At 42.7% G+C, this 25560-nt stretch overlaps 1 protein-coding gene across 1 annotated transcript in view; it reads right to left on the reverse strand.

Annotated features, from left to right (window-relative positions):
- Nucleotides 1–25560, reverse strand: part of EPG5 (ectopic P-granules 5 autophagy tethering factor) — a 130119-nt gene that overhangs the window by 64596 nt on the left and 39963 nt on the right. The window contains exons 17-24 of the mRNA XM_068993663.1: nt 23213–23353; nt 14467–14611; nt 14037–14234; nt 13546–13656; nt 12347–12469; nt 11289–11455; nt 10124–10345; nt 8165–8288 (exon numbers count right to left, since the gene is read on the reverse strand). Coding sequence (XP_068849764.1) covers nt 8165–8288; nt 10124–10345; nt 11289–11455; nt 12347–12469; nt 13546–13656; nt 14037–14234; nt 14467–14611; nt 23213–23353 — 1231 coding nt within the window. The remainder of the gene's footprint in view (nt 1–8164; nt 8289–10123; nt 10346–11288; nt 11456–12346; nt 12470–13545; nt 13657–14036; nt 14235–14466; nt 14612–23212; nt 23354–25560) is intronic.

The raw sequence follows: 25560 nt of genomic DNA on the forward strand, positions 1-25560 counted from the left end.
ATTTAGTCCCCCATCTGACAGTAAGAATCTTGAAGACAGAGACTGCATCACTTTTCTTTTTATATTTTTGGTATAGATGACTGACAACTCAAAGGTAGTGAATAAATACTCATGGAAGAGAAGGAAAGAAGAAAGGAGAGAGGAAGGAAAGACAAAGAAAAGAGAAGAAAGTCAAAGACACCTAGTGGAGATGAAATTGTACATACAATGTGGAAACAGCTAGGTTTAAAGACCCAAAGTCTCTCAAGTCTTAGAGGATCCTAAATCCCATCCAAGGTTGGGGGTCAATGGCCAGTAGAGTTCAGTCTGTAGAAAAAAGAAACTGGAACAGGAGAGAGACATCTTTACACACACCCACACGCACACACAAACACACACACGCAGAGCTACAGAAGCTCAGAAAAAATTCAGAAGTGTTGACCTAGGAAAGACAACAGACCTCTTTGTTTGAGAAAAGATTAGAACATGTGAAGACTAGAATTGAGCACATCCAAAAGGGCAACCAAAACTGACAGCTACAATTAAGTCTCTTCAAGGGTGAGCTCCTCACTTTCTCCACGCTATTAACTTTCTATATACATGAATCTTAACAAATCCTTACACTGAACTTTTTATGGGAGTAGAGATGACTGCTTAAAAGTGTTCAGATGCTAACAATTTAAAACAAGGAAGAACATAGTCAGAAAAAGGCTGTGTTTATGAGGCTGTAGACATCCAATAATGAGCTTCAGTCCTTCAGGTGATGCCAGAGTGGGGCCGGATATTCAAAAGGGGATATCCCAGGGACTTCCCTAGTGCTGCAGTGGCTGAACTGCATTGGAAGAATCTACCTTCCAATGCAGGAGATATAGGTTCAATGCCTTCTTGGGGAAGTAGCATTCCACATGCCATGGGCCAACTAAGTCTGAGCGCCACAAGTACTAAGCCCACATGCTCTGGAGCACCCATGTCACAGCTAGAGTGAAGCTCATGAGCCACAAGGAAAGATCCAGCATGACGCAAGGAAGATTCTGTGTGCCGCAACCAAGACCCAACACAGCCAGAAATAAAACAAATAAAATATACAGGAAAGAAAGATTGATATCAAGCTTCTGACTTCTGGGCATCTCTCTGCCATCTTTTTGGGGCACCTGGGCCATTTGGTTTTTGATTTCTGGGCATCTCTTTGCAGTCTGCTTTATTTAAAGTATGACTGCCAGCTGGTGAGGTTTTGGTTTGGTTTGGTTACTTTAGTTTGAGTGTGCAGACACCTGGTACTAACTGCTGGAGCTAAAATGGGAAGTATTTCCTCTAAGGTTCCACCCTGGATGGGAGCTCCTTGGGAGATTTTAAATGACTGGTCGACCTATATCTATGATGCAATGACAAAGAAATATGGCCTAAAAATAGGTCTCTCACAGTTTGATCTTCATTGCCACAGGATGAGAAAATGGAGTAGGGTTCCCGCATGTCCAGGACTTTCTCCTATAGTCCAAAAGCCTGAGACTGATCAAAATAAGACCCCATCTCAGAGGGACGATCCCTGCTGAGACATTTTATCAGCCAATGTGCCCTTGCTATCAGGGCAAATTTGAGCACTACCTGGTCTAAATTTTAGGTATGACCACAGACAAAGAAAAGTGATTTTTTGATCATGTGGCCATAATATCCTTTAGACTTCGGAGAAAACTGGTTAAAATTTGTTTTCAAATTGCAAAATTTGCTATTTCTGCATGTGCAATTAGAGAAAGCTAGTTTATTAAAGTACTTTTTTGTTTTTCCAGAATTCTGACCCTGAAGGAATAAGTCCTACTAGGAGAACATGAGTTTCTCTTCCCTGTGTGTTGAGACCATGGCTCTCAGGAAGACTTACCTAGACCACCTCTAATTCCTGAAACTGAATTTTTAAAAAAAAAAAAAGAATCCTTTTAAATTTTTTCTTACTCCAGCTGTCATTTATAAACTAGTGAGTTTTCTATTGTGATACCTGATTCATGACTAAGTTTAGAAAACAAAGCTATGAGATCGCTTTGTGTCTGTTTGAATATATGTATGTCTCAGATGTGTTTTTGTCTTTGGATATTGTTGCTGAGGTTAATTTGTAAATTAACTGGATATTTAATTGGCTTAAAGAAAAGTAGATACTTAAAAATCAAACAATTCTAAGCACAAGAGAAATGGATTTCAGATTCATGTGAACTGGGAAATATTAAATTAATATTAAATTAAATTAGTATTAATTAAATCAGTATTAAATTAGTACTTGGTATTGTTTGTTGATATATATGTGTCACTATTTACACTGACCAACTGAGACCTCCTTGGTAAATAACAGGGCTCACATAGGATAATACCAGGAAGCCCTTCCCTATTGCCTCAGGCCCTGCCTGAAGCAGAATGTTGGTTGGGATTTTCCCTTTTGGATTAGCCTTGTTATGGATGATCAGAGCTCTGCTCCATCCTTCAGCCTCCCCAACCCCAGGGTGTTTTTACAAAACTAGGAGAGCTCAAACTGTGGCCCCAGGAAAAGGGATTGGTATTTCTCTTCCCTGTGCTCTGGCCTCAGGGGGAAAAAAAAAGTAGGGAATGGGGGAAAAAACCTTTTAAACTCAAGCAGAAAAACTGAGATTTATGTAAAAGCTAACCTGTAAATGAACTATATTTAACTGACTTGAAAGTAAGTGCTTACAAATTAAATCTAAATCTAGAGAAAGCTGGCCAATATAAATTTTAGGACCCATGATCCAAGAAATACTCAGTACTGAATCAGTATCTGCTATTGGAGGTAGCTCAACCTTGCTGGTTTGATTAATATGATTAATATAGACATTTAGAGCTATAGCCACTAGCTCTGTTGGTAGTGATGCTTCCTAGGCCCACTTGACTTCACACTCCAGGATGTCTGGCTCTAGGTGAGTGATCACCCCCTCATGGTTATCCGGGTCATTAAGACCTTTTTTGTACAGTTCTTCTGTGTATCCTTGCCACCTCTTAATATCTTCTGCTTCTGTTAGGTCCATACCGTTTCTGTCCTTTATTGAGTTCAGTCTGAGACTCCTTATAAAAATTTTAACAAAACAGAAAGTCTATATGATCAATTATATAAATCACCAGATCAAGTTTTGAGACCAGACATATTTTGCAAATTAATTAGTCTTAATTTAATTATATTTGGTAGAAATGAGGGTAATTTTGGAAAGAAAAAGATGCTTCAATGAATGGTAAATTGCAGTTTGTTACCAGAGGTCTCCCAGAAGTTGAGGTGAGAAGACTCACCTCCCAGACAGTTTCTTGCTGTTACGTTATACTAATGTAAAGTTTAATTGAATTATTAAAGAATACTCTAAGTTTGTATCTGAAGCTTACCTCAGTAATCTATCTTTGGATGAACATCAGATGCCGCACAACCTACAATCAAGGGATTATGCATACTGAAAAAGACATAACTTAAAGGACAATCTCCAACTTGTATGGAAGGACCTTTACTAACTACTCTTAACTAGTTCATGCACACTGAATCTGAAGGAAACTGATTCCTGGATTAATTTCCACTCACAAAAGCCCCCTGCAATGCACTGGCCTAAAGAAGAGGACAGCTGACCTCAAAATCACCCTTAAAATAATGCTCAGAGGAGAAACTACACTCACAGCAGGGTGAGAAGACAACATCAGAAGTAGACAGCTTTCCTAAGATCTTCAATCTGACTCGTACAATCATTCGTAATGTTTTCCCGACTTCCTGGACTTCTGCATGTGAATCAGATGTTTTTCTATCATAGCCATGATAGGCATGATACCATGCTAGTTTCTAAAATCAACCCAATTGTTGGGTTTGTGGCCAGTGACCTGTGCCTAGTACTCTCAGGTTACCTAGATGGATTTCTCTACTCCAAGGCTCTAACTGGTTGACTCTTATGAAATTTATTGAAAAAAAAAAAAAAAGATTATAGTCATGTACAGGCCACAACTACTATTACCAGACTGGATCCTCTCACCTGGCCTATGAGTAATACCTCCTCTGACCTGGCCATAAACCCAGGGTCATAGAACTTCCATTACTCAAGCTCAAACAGAACAGGCAGAATTTCAGCCAAGGAATTACATCTCTCACAGTTACGGGATGGATTTAGTTAATACCAAACTATGGTGGTTTAAATTTAAAGGCTCCTCTATGTTGGAAGCAATCAAGTCATGTTAAGGATAATCAGCCTAGCAACAGAGCAAACTGGGCTGGGTGTCTTACAGACAATGCCAACATAAAATTTCCCTTAAAGAAAAGGACTGGCACAGAACAGACTAAGTCAAACACCCTGGGATATATGGGGCTACATCTAACTGAAGTTCTTAACTTAAAATTCTTGCTTATGACCTTACTAACCGAGCTATATTCCTTTCATATATATACATAGACTGTTTTACAAAATTGTTTCTTATGTTACCAAACATGACTGAGCCTCTGATAGAATGATGCATAATTCCCTATGGGCTTCCCGGGTGGTTCTCCCGGTAAAGAGCTCATCTGCTAATTCAGGAGACATGAGAGAAGCAGGTTTGATCCCTGGGTTGAGAAGATCCCCTGGAAGAGGGCATGACAACCCATTTCAATAGTCTTGCCTGGAGAATCCCATGGACAGAGGAACCTGGTGGGTTACAGTCCACAGGGTTGCAAAGAATCAGGTATGACTGAGGCGATTTAGCACACACATATATGAGATCAATGATTGTAATAGTTGAACTCTAGATATGGGAAAAAGCAATAAAAGGGGATATTTTCCTGGATCATGGAGGTTAGTGGTCCAGAGACTTTTTGGATACTGTTTTATGGCCTAGTCGAGTAACAGCATACTGAATGCCCAAATCTCCACCAGACTTGGGAATATCATTCCCAGCACCATGGGACAAAATGGTCATGAAATGCCCTCACAACATGGTCAAATTTATGACTTGAAGGGGCTCTGCCAATTGAAAACTGCCATCTGCCTCTTCAAGGATTAAGTCAATGTCATGGCAGCCACTGACCTTTAACACCCCCTGAAAGGAATTCAGAGTAGAGATCAGAAATGAGGTACTCTGTGCTCTGAGAAGAACTGGCAGAATAGGCCTTTAGATACTTAGATGTCTTCAGAAGAGTTTATGAACCCAGATTCTTGCATTTTCCTATATGCAGAAATAAATTCATTAACAGTGACAGCTACTTTAATACTGAGGAGGGAAATGCATTTGAAAGTTAAAATGGAGTAAATATGGCAAAACTAGGTGACCACTGTGGATGTGATTTCAGAGGCATTTATCCCTGTATTGTTGCAAACTTGAAATTTCTGAGCTATGTCAGATTCTACCAGGATCTAATAATTCCCCTCACCCTCTTCCATGAGATTCTGGCTAAGATTCGAGAGGGTCACATCTGGATCAAGGTAGAATAGAGGCCTTTCGGACCACAGTGTTTAAAAAAGCAACATCAGAGATGACAAAAACCTTCTTAAGGACATTATTAAGAAATCTTTTGCCAAGCTATGCTGGAAAACTCATCTAAAACAAGACAAGATCTTGCAAATTGCTCTCTGTATACTGGTGATCCCTAGAACCAGGATAGGATGGAGCCATTATGAAATTATGTACAGGAGACCACTCTTAGCTCCTAAGAATAAAAAGAGAAATGTTTCTAACACAGAGGTAAAATTAAACAGTATGTTCAACAGACTGGACAACTGTTAACAACTATGCATACATTTGTGTTCCACGGGTCTCCCCCTTGCCTGCAAACTCCCTTACATCCCTTCAAAGCAGGAGACCTGGTGCTGCTGAAAGTGTGAAAAAGAGCAATGCCCTGTGTAGCAACTTAAAGAAAAATGGTAGGGATTCTATGCTCCTCTGGATCAAGGAGTATCAGAGAAAATGGGGAATTGATGCCACGCAGGGCCCTGTGGGTCTCCCGGGCATGGATACCTTTTTGTCCCATTTCTTATAAGAATCCAGTCACCATGACCGTCTTGAGTTCCAAAGGACAGAAGAGTTACTAATCAGAGGAGGAGCAGCCAGGAAGCCACCTGAAACAAGACTAAAGGGACCAGGGAAGCTGATCAAGATTAGGAAACCTTTGCTGCTGTCGTTCAGTCACTAAGTCATGTCTGACTTTTTGCAACCACATGGACTGCAGCACTCCAGTCTTCCTTGTCCTTCACTATCTTCCAAAGTTTGCTCAAATTCATGTTTATTGAGTCGGTGATGCCATCCAACCATCTCATTCTCTGTCTCCCTCTTCTCCTCCTGCCCTCAATCTTTCCCAGTGAGCTGGCTCTTCACATCAGGTGGCCATAGTATTGGAGCTTCAGCTTCAGCATCAGTCCTTCCAATGAATATTCAGTGTTGATTTCCTTTAGGATTGACTGGTTTCATATCCTTGCTGTCCAAGGGACTCTCAAGTCTTGTCCAGCACCACATTTCAAAAACATCACTTCTTCGGCGTACATGACTACTGGGAAAACCAGAGCTTTGTCTACAGGGACTTCTGTCAGTAAAGTGGTATCTCTGCTTTTTAATACACTGTCTAAAGCTGTTTCTCACAGCTTTTCTTCGAAGGAGCAAGCATCTTTTAATTTCATGTCTGCAGTCACCACAGTGATTTTGGAGTCCAGGAAAATAAAATCTGTCACTGTTTCCACTTTTTCCCCACCTATTTGCCATGAAGCAATGGGACTGGATGCCATGATCTTAGTTTTTTGAATCTTGAGTTTTAAGACAGCTTTTTTACTCTCCTCTTTCACCCTCATCAGGGGGCTCCTTAGTATCAAAGGTTTAATATCTGAAGTTGTTGATATTTCTCCCAGGAATCTTGACTCCAGCTTGTGATTCATCCAGCCCAGCATTTCACATGATGTACTCTGTATATAAGTTAAATTAGCAGGGTGACAATATACAGCCTTGACATACTCCTTTCTCAATTTTGAACCAGTCCATTGTTCCATGTCTGCTTCTAAGTGTTGCTTCTTGACCTGCATACAAGTTTCTCAGGAGACAGGTAAGGTGGTCTGGTATTTCCATCTCTTTAAGAATTTTCCACAATTTGCTGTAATCCACACAGTCAAAGGCTTTAGCATAGTAAATGAAGAAATAGATGTTTTTCTGGACTCGTTTGCTTTCTCCAATGAAATGTCGGCAATTTGATCTCTGCCTTTTCTGAATCCAGCTTGTACATCGGGAATTTCTGAGTTCACGTACTGTTTAAGTCTAGCTTGAAGGATTTTGAACATTACTTTGCTAGCGTGTGAAATGAGTGCAATTGTATGCTGGTTTGAACATTCTTCAGCATTGCCCTTCTTTGGGACTGGAATGAAAACTAATCTTTTCCAGCCCTGTGCCACTGCTGGGTTTCCCAAGTCTGCTGATGCACTGAGTGCAGCACATTAACAGCGTGATCTAAGACCTTGCACACACTCTACCTTGTCGGCAATCCTGCCCTTTTGAAACTGCAGAAGAAGAATCCAAGACTGTTACTGCCTTTATCCTTATCATATACCCCTGCTTGACTATATAACCTCTCCTTACTCACCAGAGAGGAGGGCATAGTTCTTGAGGCGATGCCCTACTGTGTTCCCCCTTTGCCTGGCAAAGTAATAAAGCCACTCTTTCCTTCTCCTCCATAACTCTGTCTCTGTATTTCTGTTTGGCATTGGTGCACAGACAGCCGAGATTCTGGAAACAAATTGCCTTCAAAAAAGTCATTTACAGACTTTCACTGAGGTACAGCGGATAAGAGTCTGCCTGCCAGTGCAGGAGACATGGGTTAGATCCCTAGTCCAAGAAGATTCCACATACTGTGGAGCAACTAAGCTCAAGAGCTGCAGAGCCGCAACCACTGAAGCCCATGAACCTAGACCCCACGCTCCACGAGAGCAGCCACTGCAAGGAGAAGCCTGTACGCCACAGCCAGGGAGTAGCCCCTGCTCGCCACACCTGGAAAAAGACTGCAAGGAGAACAGACCCAGCGCAACCAAAAATTAACAAGTAAGTGAATGAATTTTTTAAAAGACTCGTTTACATACTGAGAAAACCACCACCAAAAAAAAAAGACCATCCCAATGAGCCCATTTCCATATCAATAAGTGGTTTTACCATTAAGTTACAAAAGTGACCAATTCAAATTACAATTAGATATGCTAAAAAAGACATTGCTATATACTGTCACCTGCTGATTCTGCATCACTTTTGCTAGCCGGTGACTGTCATAATGCTTTGGCAGAGAAGGGATATAGGTATCTCCTTTTTGAAAATTTTCATCTTCTAGCCATAATATATACACATTGAAGAGCCTAAAGGAAAAAAATAATAATAATAATTATATAAAATACAAAAAGATGTGAAAGCAAATTAAGTCTCTTACATCTCTAGGAACACCAGCACTAAAAGATAAAATTTAGAAGCACATAACATAGAAAATGTTTCCACTCCCAAGAAGGGCCAGCAAGGGAGAAAGACAGGTCACAAATCATTTAAATATGATGCAATAATAATTGCTAATACAAAAAGTATGAAGAAAGGGCTCTGTGAACTCTATTACAAAAGAGGGTTAAATACAGTGCACAGAAAAAATGACTGGAGAAGGTGACTTTAACACAGATCAAGGATGTGAATTCGGAGTTTTTCTCTCCTGGGCAATCCAGTCACAGTGAGTCTCGGTGCTTGGAAAAGTGTAAATCACATTCCAATAAACACATTTGCCATCTTTCAGAGAAAACATTAAAAGCCATTTTAAACTTATGCATCGGAAGACTCTGCCAGCTTTAGGCTAAATAACAATTTCCTGCCTCAAGGAATCACAAATAGAGCCAACAGCATGTTTGCACCCTGTTCCCATGAAGAAAGAATAAAAGAAAACAGCTAGAAACAGGAAAAAGAAAAAAAAAATTCTCAATTTTACTGGAAAATTTTTTTTTTAATTTAATGATGCTTCCTTTGTTTTTATTTTTTGGTTTTACAAGGAACACAGTCTATTTAGCTCAGATCACTGGTATTTTAAGCAGCTGTTTGCAGCAACAGGTACCAAAGTTGTCTACAGCACACATATTACACACAAAGTACCAGGTGGAGACCAGAAGGTAGTGTGGCTGCGCTTTACGCAATGAAGTGGAAAAATACCACCTTCACCCTGACAGCAGCCTCTAGGAAGAGACCCAGGGACACGGCTTTGAGGTTCTTAAAGGGGAAAGGCTGCGACAGAGCTCTCATGCAGCTTCTGCCTGGGCTATATACTTCACAACAGGCCAGAAGGCAAAAGGGGACATCAAGGACTTTCTTAGCTAATCTAAATGTTCAAAGATAAAGCCTTCCCACTGGTTAAGCCCAGCAAAAAGAAGTTTTCTTTCAAGAAAGAAAGAGACAGGGAGAAACTCTTCTGGAGGCAGAGAGAAGCTCTAAGGCTTTGAGGTCAATCAAGCCTAAAGTCTGAGAGCTGGGCTGAAACACTGGGTTTCCTCACTGAGACTTCTGTATTCATTTTTTTGTTTGTTTGTTTGTATTCATTTTGTATTGGGTTCATTATTAAGAGTTATTTTTATTAAGACATTTATGAGATTAATATCTGGTTTACATCAAGCTTACAAATGAAAGGTAGAAAAACAGTGTGAAGGGGACACAAAATTACCTCTGAGTTCTTAACCCTTTACAGTGTGTGCAAATACTGAGTGTTTTTCAGAAGCAGTTTTGGAAGATTATGAATCTACTGCACCCCAGGTCAGTCCCAGAATTACCTAGAGGGTCTATGAACCCCATTTAAAGAACTCTGCCTGGGTCATTTATTTCTTTTAGACAACTATCCTAGCAGACTATACTAGTAAACTTGTTATGATCACTAGTTTTGGTTTGCTTCTGTTACTAAGTAAAGAAATAAAAGAGGTCACCAGCCCTCCAGTTTAAAAGCATTCAGTCAGACTCCAGGCACTTCACAGAGTACATCCAAAATGCTGATTCACTTCTCAAAAGAAATACAAAAGGGAAACATTACAAGATACAAACCTATAGTCAAAACCACCTTCTAGTCAATCTAACAGGTTAAGAGCAGTTGTAACACAAATCAACAATCCAGCACAAGTATCCAAGTACCTGTGCCACAAACAACAGCATAAATGGTTAACTAGTCATGCCTCACCTCACAAGCTCTGTGTGCAGTTCTGGTGAAGTCAGGTAAGCAAGGGTGCCAGCCTGGCTCGCTGGCGGCCCTTCACTGCCCTCTGCTGGAACGCGGAGGGCCTTGCTCGCAGCGTGGTGGAAGTCAGCCACCTCTGTCAGGCGCCTCTTCATTTCTTTCAACAAACTGATATGAGCAGGGCTTTGAAAAAACCTCCTTCCAATACAACCATCTATAGGTAACCTTAAAAAATGCAAGCAAAGAGCACACTAGGATCAACACAAGACTCTCTATGTGACATAACATTACAGTCCATTAACAACTCATTTTATTAATACATATCATTTTTACCTCAATGGTTATAATGAGGCTCCAACAATATGATGCATATAAAAGCAGTTTTTAAAAGAATGAAATGCTATGCAATTTCAAGATACTGTCACCACTCAGAGATACAGAAGTGTTTAAAGACAGAACCTCTTCTTGAACTTGCATTCAGTTGAAAACAGAAGTGATGAAGAATCACCATCTGTTTGTTTCAAAGAGGGTGAGTTAAGGGAATGCGAGTGAAGCAGAAACACTAAGCTGGAGCCAGATAGCAATGGTCACGTGAGGCAAGTCCTGGCCTTTGTCCATACCTGCATTACTGTGGGGGAACGAGTGGTAAAGAACCTGCCTCCCAAAAGCAGGAGATGCAAGAGCCGTGGATTTGATCCCCAGGTCGGGAAGATCCCCTGGAGAAGGGCACAGCAATTTACTCCAGTGTTCTTGTCTAGAGAATCCTATGGACAGAGGAGGCTGGAAGGGCACAGTCCATGGGGTCGCAAAGAGTTGGACATGACTGAAGCGACTTAGCACACACAGACGAGCATCACAAGTCCCTTCGAACAAGCCCCACCATGGCCACACAAGCAGCCTCAGTGTGGGACTCCAGAGGCTCTCTGATAAACTCTGTACAGTTCCAGGGTGTTGTCTTCACCAAACTGGGTATGGGGGGTGATGAAGCGAGAGCTGCCCCAAGATACCCTGAACTCAGAAAAGGTCCAGTCTAACAGATGTGAAACAGGAAAGGAGGGAGGCTCTGAGCCAGAGAATGCCTCTCATTCCCATGTCACAGCGTGAGAACACAGTGCAGCAGAGCAGGGCAAAGGCAGGAACCGATTCCCTACCACACTGGGTGCCGTACCCATACTGCGGTCCTGGGCGGTGAAGATACAGGAGGAAGAACTTCTGCCATATGAGTGGCAGAAGAGGATGGTCAGAAGGCGTGAGGAGGGCCTGCTGGGCCCAGCGATAGATCAGCAGCCTCTGCAGGGACGGGACGATGGGGAGCTTCAGCTGAGCCTGGGCTTTCTACAAAAGAGACGGGCTTTGAGCAACTATGTAATGATCACATCTGCACATGGTCTGCTCTTCCTAAGTGACTCAAATGAAATGCTAACCATTGTGTTTTCGATTTAATATGGGAGAAAAAAAAAAGTCATATAAACCTTACTTTCCTAACCCTCTAGCTAACACTTTAACATTCCCAGTAACAAGACATGTGGGGCAGCCTTTTTTCTGTTAAAAATTCCACAAACCCCAGAACTGGACTGAGTCTTAAGCATCACTGAGTCTAATCTCATTTCCATACCTTTCCATTCCTTTCTACGTAAAACACTATAGTGCAAGAGTAATATGAAAGCTAAAGTAAATTTTACACCTTTATCAACGTCTTGAAAATTTAGATTTTTAAATGGATGTTCAAGAATGATAAATACCTTGACAGGCTCTGAAATCCAAAAGCACAGTCTACACTACAGGACCCTAAAATAGAAGGTCTTTAATTCTAAAGACTTATTCCAGTTTTTCTCACACTTTAGTAAGCCTAAGGATCAGCTAGGGAGTTTCTAAAAATAAATTCCTTATCCCATTCCAGATTCAGAATCTCAGAAGTTGGGGTCCAGGAATCAGATTCTTAACAAGCTCTCTAGGGGATTCTGATGCTCTAAAACAAAGGCAGTCCCATTCATACATGCAGTGGACACAGCCTCAAATTATAAAAGCTGTGACTCCCGATGTTACATAAACCTCGGGAAGGAAATATACACTTCAATTCACCATGTTAAGCATTAGAACAGTTATTGTGCTTCCCAAACATTCCCAACAAAAGAAAACACAGAAGTCCAAAAGCTACAGGTGAACCCATCGGCATCAAAGGGTGAACCACTTTCTACCACTCAAATGCAGAACTGCTATTTGCACCTTCAGAGCTTGGTCGGGCGTAAAGGCGGAGTTTATAACCAATTCCCCTTCAACAACTCTTCGGAGTTGGGAGTCTTCTTCAAAGATGGATTCCATGTTCAGGACTGTCCACGCAAACCAGACCTGCAAGGACACCAGGTAAACATGAGGGGAACGAGCTCCAATTCAGACAGGAAAACACGCCTTCATATTTCACAGATTAACACCTTTGCTATCACAGATTTCAATCAACACATTTACAGTTTCTAAAATTGACACATAGCTTTTCTAAACCTATTTCTACTTGTATCACAGATAAAAATTTATATAAAATAGGCTATTGAAAAACATTAAATTCCTTTGGAAAGGCTACTTTAGCAACTGCCCTTAACCAGGGGAGACAAGACTAATGTTTAAGTAACCAAAATGTAAAGTGACAAGTGTGAGTGTTGCATCAGAGGTCAAGCGCTATGGGAAACTAGAGAAAGGAGGTGGGATCAGAGAAGATAAATATATCAGACAAGGCTCTACACAGAGACCAGAGAGGAAGGCATGTCTGATAAGAGAATCAGCTCATCAAAAGATGGAAATGCCAGAGATATATGCAGATAACAACATGGAGTTTGTCTCAGCTGGATCCCAAGAGGTAGGAGGAGGAGCAGCAGGTAAGACTCTGACAGGAAGTTAAAGACTGCTACTACTTATTTAAGTGATAAAGCAAAGACAGAATTGGACACACAAAGTCCAAGAGGTGGTAATAATGATAAAAACAATGTGGTGAATTAATGAAAATGATGATAACAATAAAAACAACCAACACCTAGTAATAACATGAGGACTCTGAGGACAAAGAGTAAGCCAGTTTCCAAGGCACAGGGCTAGCAAACGGCACAACCGAGGCTGAGTCCCGGGCAGTCTGGCTCCAGCATCTTAACCATTCTGTCCTGCTGCTGGGCAGGCTCTGCAGTCAGGCAGCTGGAGTTTTGATAACAAGCTATTCGATCCCGAGCCAACAACCACTTGACTCTGCTAAACCTCAGTTAATGCCCCTGTGAAAACCTCAACAGAGGGCTACTGTGAGGATTAAATGAAAAAGCATTCTTACGTGTAGTAAGTGCTGAATAGATGTTAGATATTTTAGGCTATTAGCAATGTAGGTAAGGATAACAACAATACTGAAGTATACAGAGATAACAAGAGATCCACAGCAGGTCTCCTACCTGAGTGGGCGTGGCCAAGCCCTCCACAAAGGAAGGAGTGATGTTGCCTGCCAGGATCCAGCTCACCAAAGAGGACAGCAGACTCCGGTCACAGTGGTAGCCCAAAGCATTCTACACCAGGGAGAGCATGTGGACCAGAGAGAGGTGGCTTTTAAAAAACAGAACCAATGAGCTTTTCAAGAGTACAGCAATTATCTTATGCCAGCGGACAATTCAGGTAAGATACAGAGTCCAGTAATTAGTCTACCAGCAGTGATAATCCCACATCATAGGCAAATGTAATGAATGAGCAGGGCTCCTCCTAGGGTGTCCTTCTTTGGCTTTATAAGGATCCATGCTAGCAGACTACGGTTTCTGGATAAGACACCGTTAAGGCAGGGCTTTAAAAAGGCAGTGGGCACAGAGCAGCACTGAGAAGGATGCACGGGGGGAGCCTCCTTGGAAGGCTGCTTTCTAGCTGTAGACAAAGATAAACTCCACAGCAGGTTTACCTTATGTTGCTGGTAGAGCAATTTCTGCACACAGTCTTCTTGCCTCAACTGAAAAGCTGTTTTACACAAATGGTCCATGAGGAAGAGGATGGGTTGTTCCCGGTACCAAAGATGCTGGCTTATGAGAGCCTGAACCCAGAACTCCAATACAGCTACCGGGCCCACTTCATTGGGCTGAGTGCTTACAGAAATGTGGGCCTATGGAGAAAGGGCTCAGGTGATGAGAAAGGCAATAACTAGCCTCCCACCCTTAAAACACAAATAAAATAACATCTAGCTCCATTACAAAACCCAGATCTGCTGCCTTCCTTGGCCAAAAGCACTGTGCCAAGAGCTCTGAAATGACCAAAACACAGAGACGTGCTGGCACCAGGGGCATCTGATCAGGAAGGCAGGCGAGGGTACCCTTGGGGGCTGGCGGGACCCTGACCTGAATCATGCTGTTGAGAAGCTTCACGTTGTCCCCGTGGCTGGCTCCTGTCAGGTGCTGTGCCACCTTGTGGGTGACCTGCTGCGTGACACCCTGGGGGACCCCGCTGTCCAAGTGCAGGAACAGGAGGAGGTGTGACAGAAACCTGCGGAGCACACACGACAACTCTCTCTACCTCCCCACCGGAAGTCAGCAGAATCTCCGGTGGCTAATTACCAATGAGAAACGGAAAACACTGATATGGCCCCATTTTTAGACTAAAGCTCTATTCAGGAATTCTGATAGAAATCTTCAGGAATTTCAGAAGAATAAAGTTTTCCAGTTTGACATGGGTTAAATCTACCCACCTATAAACGTGCAGTGAAACAGGTCTAGGACACATAAACCTGTGCAAGTTAAAGAGCATTAGAGGGAAAACACCCAAAGCACCACTCCATCCCCTTCCCACTCCCACTGACAAAAGCAGAGATGTCTGCAGAACCACCCTGCAATCTGGTGGTATATGGGACATGGGCAGCAGGGGTGGGGGGTGTGTGTGTGTGCAGATATCATAATTCAGTTATAGACTCATTCCCTGGGTGCGCCAGGCTCCATCCTAGCCTAGAGCCTTTGTCTCTGCTGGGTTTTCTGCCTGAAACACTTTCCCCACACCTAACCTGACAAACTCCTACTCGGCCCTCATCTCTCATCTGAAATGTCCCCTCCTCAGAGGAGACTTCCTGACCCCCTCCCTGCACCTAAAACATGTCTAACCCATTAACCTCTCCCACAGCACCACCATTTTCCTTCCTGACACTTAAAACCGGGAACCGCATCCCCAGGATGTGATAACTTCCTATGTGTCTGAGGGCAATGCCCAGCCTGCGTGCAGATGGTGGCAGTGCAGAGGCTACTGCTGAGTGAGGGAGCGTCCCACTTCACAGCTGGCACGATGCAGGCCAAAGTCCACTCGAGTGGAAAAGAAAAGCTATGACAGGACCAGCACAATGCAGCCCTGTAAGAGTTCAGAGAGCAGAGCTCATGTGAGCATTCAAGGGCAGAGAAGCGAGCACTGGAAATGGAGCCAGGAAGGATTCACCTTCACTCAAAACTTAGCATTGGGAGCGAGGGCGGCAAAATAGACCATTCAATCTAATTTTCAACCTAACGCTCCAAATCACAAAACCCTAAAGGCAATTTATTAAAATTGTTCCAAGCAGGCATCAAACTTCTGGCGTATCACTAATCCTTACACTCAGCCTGTTTGAGAAAGAATATTATCTCATCAAACAAAGAATGGAGGCTCTGACAGTGAAGGAACTCGCCTGTGTCCACACTAGAGTGCTGGGGTGAGGGCACACCCCACATACGAGCACCCTGAAAGCCACATGCTAACCAGGACACAAGTGGCCTCAGACCTGCCCGGTGCCTAGAATGCTGGTTTCACAAAAACAGGTCCCAAGTTCCTGATGCGTTCTTTCTAAGGCAGAATATCTGGGGGAGGAGCTGGGAATCCATACTTAATAAGCTCTCGGTTAAGTCTCATCCGGGGCAAGTCTGTGACACACTGTTTGAAATGACCCCCAATGGGAAAACTGTAGTGTCCCCCTCATGTCTCTGGACACACTGCCTGCCCCTGCCATCAGGCCTCCTCATTGGGCCTCACCTCTGCCTTCCTCACTCTTCCAAAGGCCCCAGCCAGATGGCCTCCTCCCAGCTCCCTCCTGCCACGCTCCTCCCCAGCCTGGCCTTCGCCAGACCCTCCTATCACCCCCCGCGGATACCGAAAAGGCCAGGTTCTCTCCACTGGCCCAAGGCCTACAGGCAATCCAAAGCTCAATTAGAAACCCACCTCTTCCACAAAGTTGTATCAGTGGGCCACCTGTTGTTTCTGCTCGCCCAAGTAGCCTGTCTCACTTCTAGTAACACCGCCTCTGGTCAGGGGAACTGTCCTGCCTCCACACTAGATTTGTGGGAGGCAGAGACTTTCAATACAGAATCCCTGTACACTGTCCTCCCACGACTGGGCAAACCCACGGACACAGCGACAGGCACAGGGAAAGCAGATGAGTCAGACCAATCAGGAATCATTATCATAAGGAATAATGACAAAGAAAAACATTTGCCTTTGCCTAGTTCTCTCTGTAGCCATGTAGTTTCATTCCACTAGACAAAGTACGCCTGCAAGAGAAGGCCTGAAAGAGACAGAAGCAGGGCCAAGGGACCTGGGAGGGCAGACACACACACAGAGAAGCACTAACCCGCTGCCTCTCAGCTTTGCCACGGCTGATTACCGGGAAGGGCTCTCCTGTGCACTGTGGAATGTTCAGTACACCTCCGGCCTCTATCCACCAGCTATCGGTAGCAGCTTCCCTCAGTCGTCCCCTAAATCCCCTTCTCCCAACCACCTGCCCTACCTGCTCCACTCCCAACCAGGCTGTGACAACCAAAATGATCTCTTGGTGTTTAGTCACTAAGGTGGGTCCGCTCCTTGCGACCCCATGGACTGTAGCCCGCCAGGCTCCCCCAACCATGGGATTTCCCAGGCAAGAATAATGGAACGCGTTTCCTCCTCCAGGGGATCTTTCCAACCCAGGGATCGAACGCACAGCTCCTGCACTGCAGGCAGATTCTTTACCGCTGAGCCACACTGATCTCTAGACAATATCAAGTGTCCCCTGAGGGTCAAAACTCCACAAGTTGAGAACCGCCACTTCAGAATGACCTGATGTTATCATAAGCCTTGTTTTCTAATCACATGAGCCAATACAGTCCCTTCCTGGCAACAGGTTTGTACTGGATTCTCACCATGTGCAATTACTCATCCTTAATTCTTTTTCCTCCCTAAGCAGCTATTTTTTTTTACCATGATTCCATATACTTTTGCCACATATAGATGAGCCTTAAATCCACAGGGCTACAGGTATTGATGTCCCATGCACTTAAAAATTCACGTATAACTTTTGACTGCCCCCACAACTTAACTATTAATAGCTTACTGCTGACCAGAAGCCTTACCAACAACATAAAGTCAATTAACACTTGTTTTATGCTGTATGTATTATATACTATATTCTTATCATAAAGTTAAAGAAAATGTTATGAAAATCATAAGGAAGAGAAAATACATTTACAGTATTGTACTGTATCCACTGATACTGTAAGCTTACATCATCTGTTTACAAGGCGAACCATCTATCAGCACCTACATCAATACTGCCTTATATGCTATAAAACCCTGTAGATGCTACACCTATTAACACCAGACAACAAAAATGAAAAGACAGTGTGAAAAAGCAATTCACATGTACTTACAGGTATAATAACCATTCATGCATTAGTAATGAAGAAGCAGCAACCTGACTGTTCTATGGTAGCCTAGTATAATCAATATGACAGTTTCAAAATTATCTAGCCTGTATACTAATGAATGATTTGTTATAAAAATTTAATCACAGAGAGTATGACGGTCATATTCATAATACAGTACTGTAAACGTTACATTGTTTTAAAAACCACTTATCTGTGATAACAGGTGGAATACCATTTCTCCAATTATGAGAGAGAAGCATACTGTGCAATTCTTTGAAAGCAAAGCTGTACAACAGTAAGAAAACTAACACATTGCTCATTTTATATTAAACGTCACTCACCTCGTGCCCATGTAAGGAGAGGCTATTCATTTTAATTGCTCATTTTATATTAAACGTCACTCACCTCGTGCCCATGTAAGGAGAGGCTATTCATTTAACACTAGTCTTGCACAGCATGTACTACACGATGAATACTTAGGTGACGAGGATGATGACTCAAAATCGTCTCATACCGTTCTTGCCATACAGTTGTCAGATTTCCACACAAAGACACATACATACCCAACAGGTAAGTTTACCGGTGTAGAGCATTATGACTATTTACTGTCGGAAATAGTAAATAGTGGAAGTGGATCATCATAAAAGTCTTCATCTTCATTATCGTCCCACTGAGCAGGCTGAGGAGGAGCAAAAGGAGGGGTGGGTCTTGCTGTCTCAGGAGCGGCAGAGGCGGAGGAAGTAGAGGAGGTGGAAGGGGAAGAGGAGAGGCAGGCACACTCAGTGTCACTTTAGAGAAATACACTGAAATTTCTGACTTCTTTGCTTCTTCATTTCTCCCAAAATATTTCTTCTATACAGTATCAGTCCTCCTTCCCCATCTGCTCTAGTTTCAGAGCCTGTACCATAGAAGGGTTTCTGCTGTAAAAGAGGCCGAGATCAGTCTTCAGTGATCGGGACCTTCTGCCAGGCTGCCAGTGTTAGCTGTTTTCTGGCACTGCTTCTTCCTCATCAGCTGGTACTGGTTCAGAAGCACCCGTGCCAATCAAATCATCTTCTGTTAACTCCTCTGGTATGCTGTCTGTTAGCTCTTGAATTTCTGCAAGATCCATTTCTTGAAACCCTTCCCCCACCCCCACCTTCTTTGCCATACCCACAATCCCTTTCATGATTTCCTTGACCGTCTCTGTCATAAATCATGAAGTCATGCGCAACCTCTGAACACACTTTTCTCCAACAGGAATTTATTGCTTTGGGCTGATGGCTTCCAGGGGTTTTTTCCCTTTCTTTTTTAATATTTATGTATTTATTTGGCTGCGCTAGGTTATCAGTTGAGGCATGCGGGATCTTTAGTTGTAACATGTGAACTCTTAGTTGCAGCATGTGGGATCTGGTTCCCTGAATAGGAATCGAATCCAGGCCCCCTGCATTGTGAGCATGAAGTCTTAGTCACTGAAATATTAAGGAAGTTTCTTTTCATGCTTGTTTCTATAACGACAATAGCATCTTAAATGGCATAATCCTTCCAGATTTTCATGATTTTCTCTCTACTAGGGTTCTCTTCCATAGCGTTGACAACTATTTCCATAAAGTACCATGTATAATGAGCCTTAAAGGTCCTTATGACCTCCTAAGGTACAAACTGAATTAGAGATGGTGTGTTTGAGAGCAAAGAGATCGCTATGATGCCTTCAGTGTGGAACTCATGAGGTTCTGTATGTCCAGTATCAAAAGAATTTCAAAAAGGAGTCCTTTACTGGCAAGGCAGACAAAGCTTGAAGGAACTAATCAAGAAAAAAGGTTCTCTCTACCCAGGCCTTCTAGTACACTCAAAAGACTGGGAGCTAGTGTTTATCTTTTCCCTTCAAGGCTCGGGGGTCAACAGGTTTACAGATAAGGGCAGTCCTGATGGTAATCCCAATTGCATTTACACAAAACAGCAGAATTACCATATCCCTTCCTGCCTTCAATCTTGATGCCTGCTTCCCTTTCTTCCTTGCTAACAAATGTCCTTTGTAGCATTTTTTTTCCAGAATAGGGTATTTCATCTGCATTCAAAACCTGTTCAGGCAGAGATCCTTTCTCCTCAATGATATTTGTAATGGCATCTGGGAACTCGTCTGCTACCTCGGTCGACAGAAGCTGCTTCTCCTGTTATCTTGATGTTTTAAAGCCAAACTACTTTCTAAAATTATCAAACCATATTCTGCTGGAACTGAATTCTCCAGCTTTAGAGCCTTCACCTGCCTTTTGCTTTAAGTTGTCATATAACAACTTTGACTTTTCCCTAATCACATTAGGACCTATACGTATGTCTTTCTTAGAGCCATCCTGTGCTCAAATAAAAGCTGTACTTTCAATATGAGATAAAAAGGCGTTTCACAAAAAGTGCAATGTTTCAGCACCTGCTGGTATAGCTGTCGTGACAGCTTCATGAATTTCCTTTTCTTTCTTTTTACAGTTGGGTCCCTACACCCGATTCATTTATCTTGAAATGACAGGCAATGCAGCTGCAGACCTCAATCTACGGTACATATCAAGCAATTCAGCTTTTTCTTATAATGTCATGACTTTTCTCTGCTTCTTGGGAGCACTTTCAGAATCATTAGCAGTCCCCTGGTGTTACTTAAGGCTTACAAGTATTGCAATAAACACAATGAAAATGATTCGAGAACTGCAAGAAGTCACTTATTACTGTGATGCAACATTTACTGGAGAAACAAACTGCTCACTTGGAGATGATTAGCATCACACAGCGTGTCGGGTGGATACTCACTTGAGTGCACCCTGACGGCAACAGGTGCATGCATGCACGCTCAGTCATGCTAACTCTTTGCGACCCCAAGGACTATAGCCCTCCAGGCTCTTCTGTCCATGGGATTTTTCCAGGCAAGACTACTGGAGTGGGTTGCCATTTCCTCCTCCAGGGGATCTTCCCCACCTAGGGAATGAACCCACATCTCCTGCGTCTTCTGCATTGCAGATGGATTCTTTACCTCAAAGCCATCTGGAAGTCCAACAGGAGGTGGCTACAAAATTATTACAGTAGTACAGAATGTACTAGTTAATTTATGCCGCTATAAATTAATACTGTCTCTTTAGGTTTGTTCCCACTTCTCTCAACTGTGAACGGCATCATGTATGGTCTCTCCTTGTGTGTTTAACTGTTGATTAATTTTAACTTTTTATAATAGATTCATGTATATGTTATGGTTCAGTTCAGTTCACTCAGTCATGTCCGACTCTTTGCGACCCCATGATCGCAGCACACCAGGCCTCCCTGTCCATTACCAACTCCCGGAGTTCACTCAGACTCACGTCCATCGAGTCAGTGACGCCATCCAGCCATCTCATCCTGGGTGGTCCTGTTCTCCTCCTGCCCCCAATCCCTCCCAGCATCAGAGTCTTTTCCAATGAGTCAACTCTTCACATCAGGTGGCCAAAGTACTGGAGTTTCAGCTTTAGCATCATTCCTTCCAAAGAACACCCAGGGCTGATCTCCTTCAGAATGGACTGGTTGGATCTCCTTGCAGTCCAAGGGACTCTCAGGAGTTTTCTCCAACACCACAGTTCAAAAGCATCAATTCTTCGGCGCTCAGCTTTCTTCATAGTCCAACTCTCGCATCCATACATGACCACTGGAAAAACCATAGCCTTGACTAGACTGACCTTTGTTGGCAAAGTAATGTCTCTGCTTTTCAATATGCTATCTGCTGCTGCTGCTAAGTTGCTTCAGTCGTGTTCGACTCTGTGTGACCCCATAGACGGCAGCCCACCAGGCTCCTCCGTCCATGGGATTTGCCAGGCAAGAGTACTGGAGTGGGCTGCCATTGCCTTCTAGGTTGGTCATAACTTTTCTTCCAAGGAGTAAGCATCTTTTAATTTCATGGTTGCAGTCACCATCTGCAGTGATTTTGGAGCCCCCACAAAAAGAGTCTAACACTGTTTCCACTGTTTCCCCATCTATTTCCCATGAAGTGATGGGACCACATGCCATGATCTTCGTTTTCTGAATGTTGAGCTTTAAACCAACTTTTTCACTCTCCTCTTTCACTTTCATCAAGAGGCTTTTTAGTCCCTCTTCACTTTCTACCATAAGGGTGGTGTCATCTGCATATCTGAGGTTATTGATATTTCTCCCGGCAATCTTGATTCCAGCTTGTGCTTCTTCCATCCCTCCGTTTCTCATGATGTACTCTGCATAGAAGTTAAATAAGCAGGGTGACAATATACAGCCTTGACGTACTCCATTTCCTATTTGGAACCAGTCAGTTGTTCCATGTCCAGTTCTAACTGTTGCTTCCTGACCTGCATATAGGTTTCTCAAGAGGCAGGTCAGGTGGTCTGGTATTCCCATCTCTCTCAGAATTTTCCACAGTTTATTGTGATCCACACAGTCAAAGGCTTTGGCATAGTCAATAAAGCAGAAATAGATGTTTTTCTGGAACTTTCTTGCTTTTTCCATGATCCAGAGGATGTTGGCAATTTGATCTTTGGTTCCTCTGCCTTTTCTAAAACCAGCTTGAACATCTGGAAGTTCACAGTTCACGTACTGCTGAAGCCCAGCTTGGAGAATTTTGAGCATTCCTTTACTAGTGTGTGAGATGAGTGCAATTGTGTGGTAGTTTGAGCATTCTTTGGCATTGCCTTTCTTTGGGATTGGAATGAAAACTGACCTTTTCCAGTCCTGTGGGCCACTGCTGAGTTTTCCAAATTTGCTGGCATATTGAGTGCAGCACTTTCACAGCATCATCTTTCAGGATGTTATAGTAGATGATAAACTAGTATCCAGATATATTTTACACATTCATGCATACTTTTTTCAACATTTGTAGGCTACATAGTTCATCTGGGAATTTTTTCAAATTGTCTCAAATCTCCAAAAAGTTTTCTAGTACATTTATTGAAAAGTATCCTACACAGTTCAATCCTGTGTGATGCAAGGGTCAACTGTAATACAAATGCAATCTGTACGCCCTATCATGGCCTTGCCAGTATTTTGTTTCATAACTTTGTGATTACTTCAAAAGCCTTATTTTCTCACAAGATTATGAATGTTTTACGTGATGAACACCTTTCTGTGCATCTTCTCTGTCTGTAATGCAGCCCCATGCACACTGCAATTAAAGGCAATATATATGCTTTGCTACTGTTACAATAGCAAAGTCATTCGCTGCTCAAGGTCAGAAGCACTACTCCCAGTCTCAGGGAAACAGCCACCTTTTTCAATACGATAAGCTATCAAGCAATCCATAATTAAATGACAAAAGGAAGTATCTTTCATAACAGTAAAACTGGGATCATTATTAGACTTCATTCATCACTCTGCATTCTCAACTAGGCAGGAAGCTTTCTGCTTTATAAGAAATACACTATTGAAATATCACTGCCTATATTATACTTGAAAAACCAGAGGACACAGTCATTTTATATTTGCTGTGCTGTTCTCCACTTACTGCTCATTCTTTAGAAGGTAATACTGGCAAGGGTAGAACAAAGGCAGAATCTTATCCAGGACATGGACCACTGTTCTCAAATGCCTCGACTGGACCAGAATTCCCAAGAGTGGGATGCCTTCTGCACAGAACTTCTCAATGCTATGGAAAAAGAAAAAAACAATGAGCACATAAGGTAGTCAGTTCATGAAATGATATTCTTTTAATGCATCATCAGCCTACAAGCTACCTGGATTATCTCAGGTCTCCAACACATTTATACATAGCCAAATTTCACACACAAATGCTAGAATCATAACCCTAGGAGGAAGCAGCTTGGGGTGGAGAAACATATGAGAGAGATTAAGAGGTACAAACTTCAAACTGCAAAATAAATGAGTTATGGGTATGAAATGTACAGTGTGGGAAATATAGTCAATAACTATGTAACATATGGTACATGTGTTCAATGGTAACATATCATAACCAGACTTATCAGGTGATCAGTTATAAATGTATAGAAATACTGAATCACTATGCTGTATAATAGGAGCTAACACAGTGTTGCAGATAAATTATACTTCAAAAGCAAACAAACAAGCTCATAGGAAAAGAGATGATATTCGTGGTTACCAGAGGCCAAGGGTGACGAGGCAAGGGGTAGTCAGGGAAGGTGGAGAGAAGGGGAATTAGGTGAAGATGGTCAAAAGGTACAATTTTCCAGTTATCAAATAAATAATGTAATGTACAACATGATAAATGTAAGTAACATTGTTGTACATTATACATAAAAGTTTTTAAGGGAGTAAACCCCAAGAGTATTCATCACAAGAAAAAAAAATTTCTATCCTTTAATTTTATATCTATATGAGCTGATGGATATCCACTAAACTTGTGATAATTACTTCATGATGTGTGTAAGTCAAATCATTATGCTGATAGCCAGGACATGGAAGCAAATCAGATGTCCATCTACAGATGAATGGATAAAGAAGACGTGGTAAATACATACAATGAAATATTACACAACCATAAAAAGAAATGAATTTGAGCCAGTTGAACTGAGATGGATAAACCTAAAGCCTGTCATACAGAGTGAAGTAAGTCAGAAAAAAGAAAACAAATATCATGTATTAACGCATATATAGAGAATCTAGAAAAAACAGTAGGATAAAAAACTATTTGCAGGCAAGGAACGGAGATGCAGATGTACAGAATGGACCTGTGGACAGAGCAGGGGAAGGAGAGGGAGGGACAAACTGAGAAAGCAGTACTGACGTACACACACTATCCTGTGTGAAACAGAGAGCTAGTGGGAAGCTGCTCTAATACACAGGGAGCCCAGCCTGGTGCGCTGTGATGACCCAGAGGGGTGGGATGGTGGAAGGGGAGGGAGGCTCAGCAGGGAGCGAATAGATATGTATAATTATGACTGATTTGTGCCATTGTACGACAGAAACCAACATAACATTGTAAAGCAATGTTCCTCCAGTTAAAAAAATTTTGTAAATCGTTATGCTGTACACCTTAAACTTACAGACTGCTGTATGTAAATTATATCTCAATAAAACTAGAAGGAAAAAAACATAAAGAACTACCTATGAAGCAGAAGTTCTGGAGACACAAAGATACCAGACACTGCCCCTAGCACACCCCTACCATCAGGAAACAGAGCCCCTCGAGGAGGAGGGGGAAGTGATCGCGCATTAATATGGTGAGCACAGGGCAAGGGCACAGGTGCTGCGGCGCAGGATCTTCAACACTGGGCGCTCTGATCACCGGCGGAAGGTGAGATCACCACTCTGCTCCTTAGCCCAGGGCGTCTTCTCTAATTAAGACTCCTCCCCACAGCTTAGCTCCTCCATGATGGTATCCTGCTCTGGTGAGCTCTCCTTCTTTTACCTTTCTCTGCCCATACTCTTAAGAAGTTCTCCGTCTAAGCTGCACATTAAGAATCACCTGGAGAACTGGCCCCCAGAACAATGAGATCAGGATTCTCACTCTCTTCCCCATATTGGTAATCAGAATCACCAGAAAGGTGATTCTAAAGGGTGGTCAAGGTTAAGAACCAGTGCTCTACTTGTACCATCCAGCCCAGGATCAGGTCTTCCCCGGTGGCTCAGACGGTCAAGAATCCGCCTGCAATGCGGGAGACCTCGGTTCCATTCCTGAGCTGGGAAGATCCCCTGGAGAAGGCAAGGGCTACCCGCTCCGGTATTCGTGCCTAGAGAATTCCATGGACAGAGGAGCCAGGTGGGCTACAGTCCAATGTGTCATAAAGAACAGACACAACTGAGCGATTTTCACAGCCCATGATTATATTGTTCAGTACTGCCAATTGTTCTGTTATCTCTCCTACTTCATAGCGT

The sequence above is a fragment of the Capricornis sumatraensis genome, chromosome 21 (assembly GCF_032405125.1).
Source record: "Capricornis sumatraensis isolate serow.1 chromosome 21, serow.2, whole genome shotgun sequence".
In the NCBI taxonomy this organism is placed as follows: Eukaryota; Metazoa; Chordata; class Mammalia; order Artiodactyla; family Bovidae; genus Capricornis; species Capricornis sumatraensis.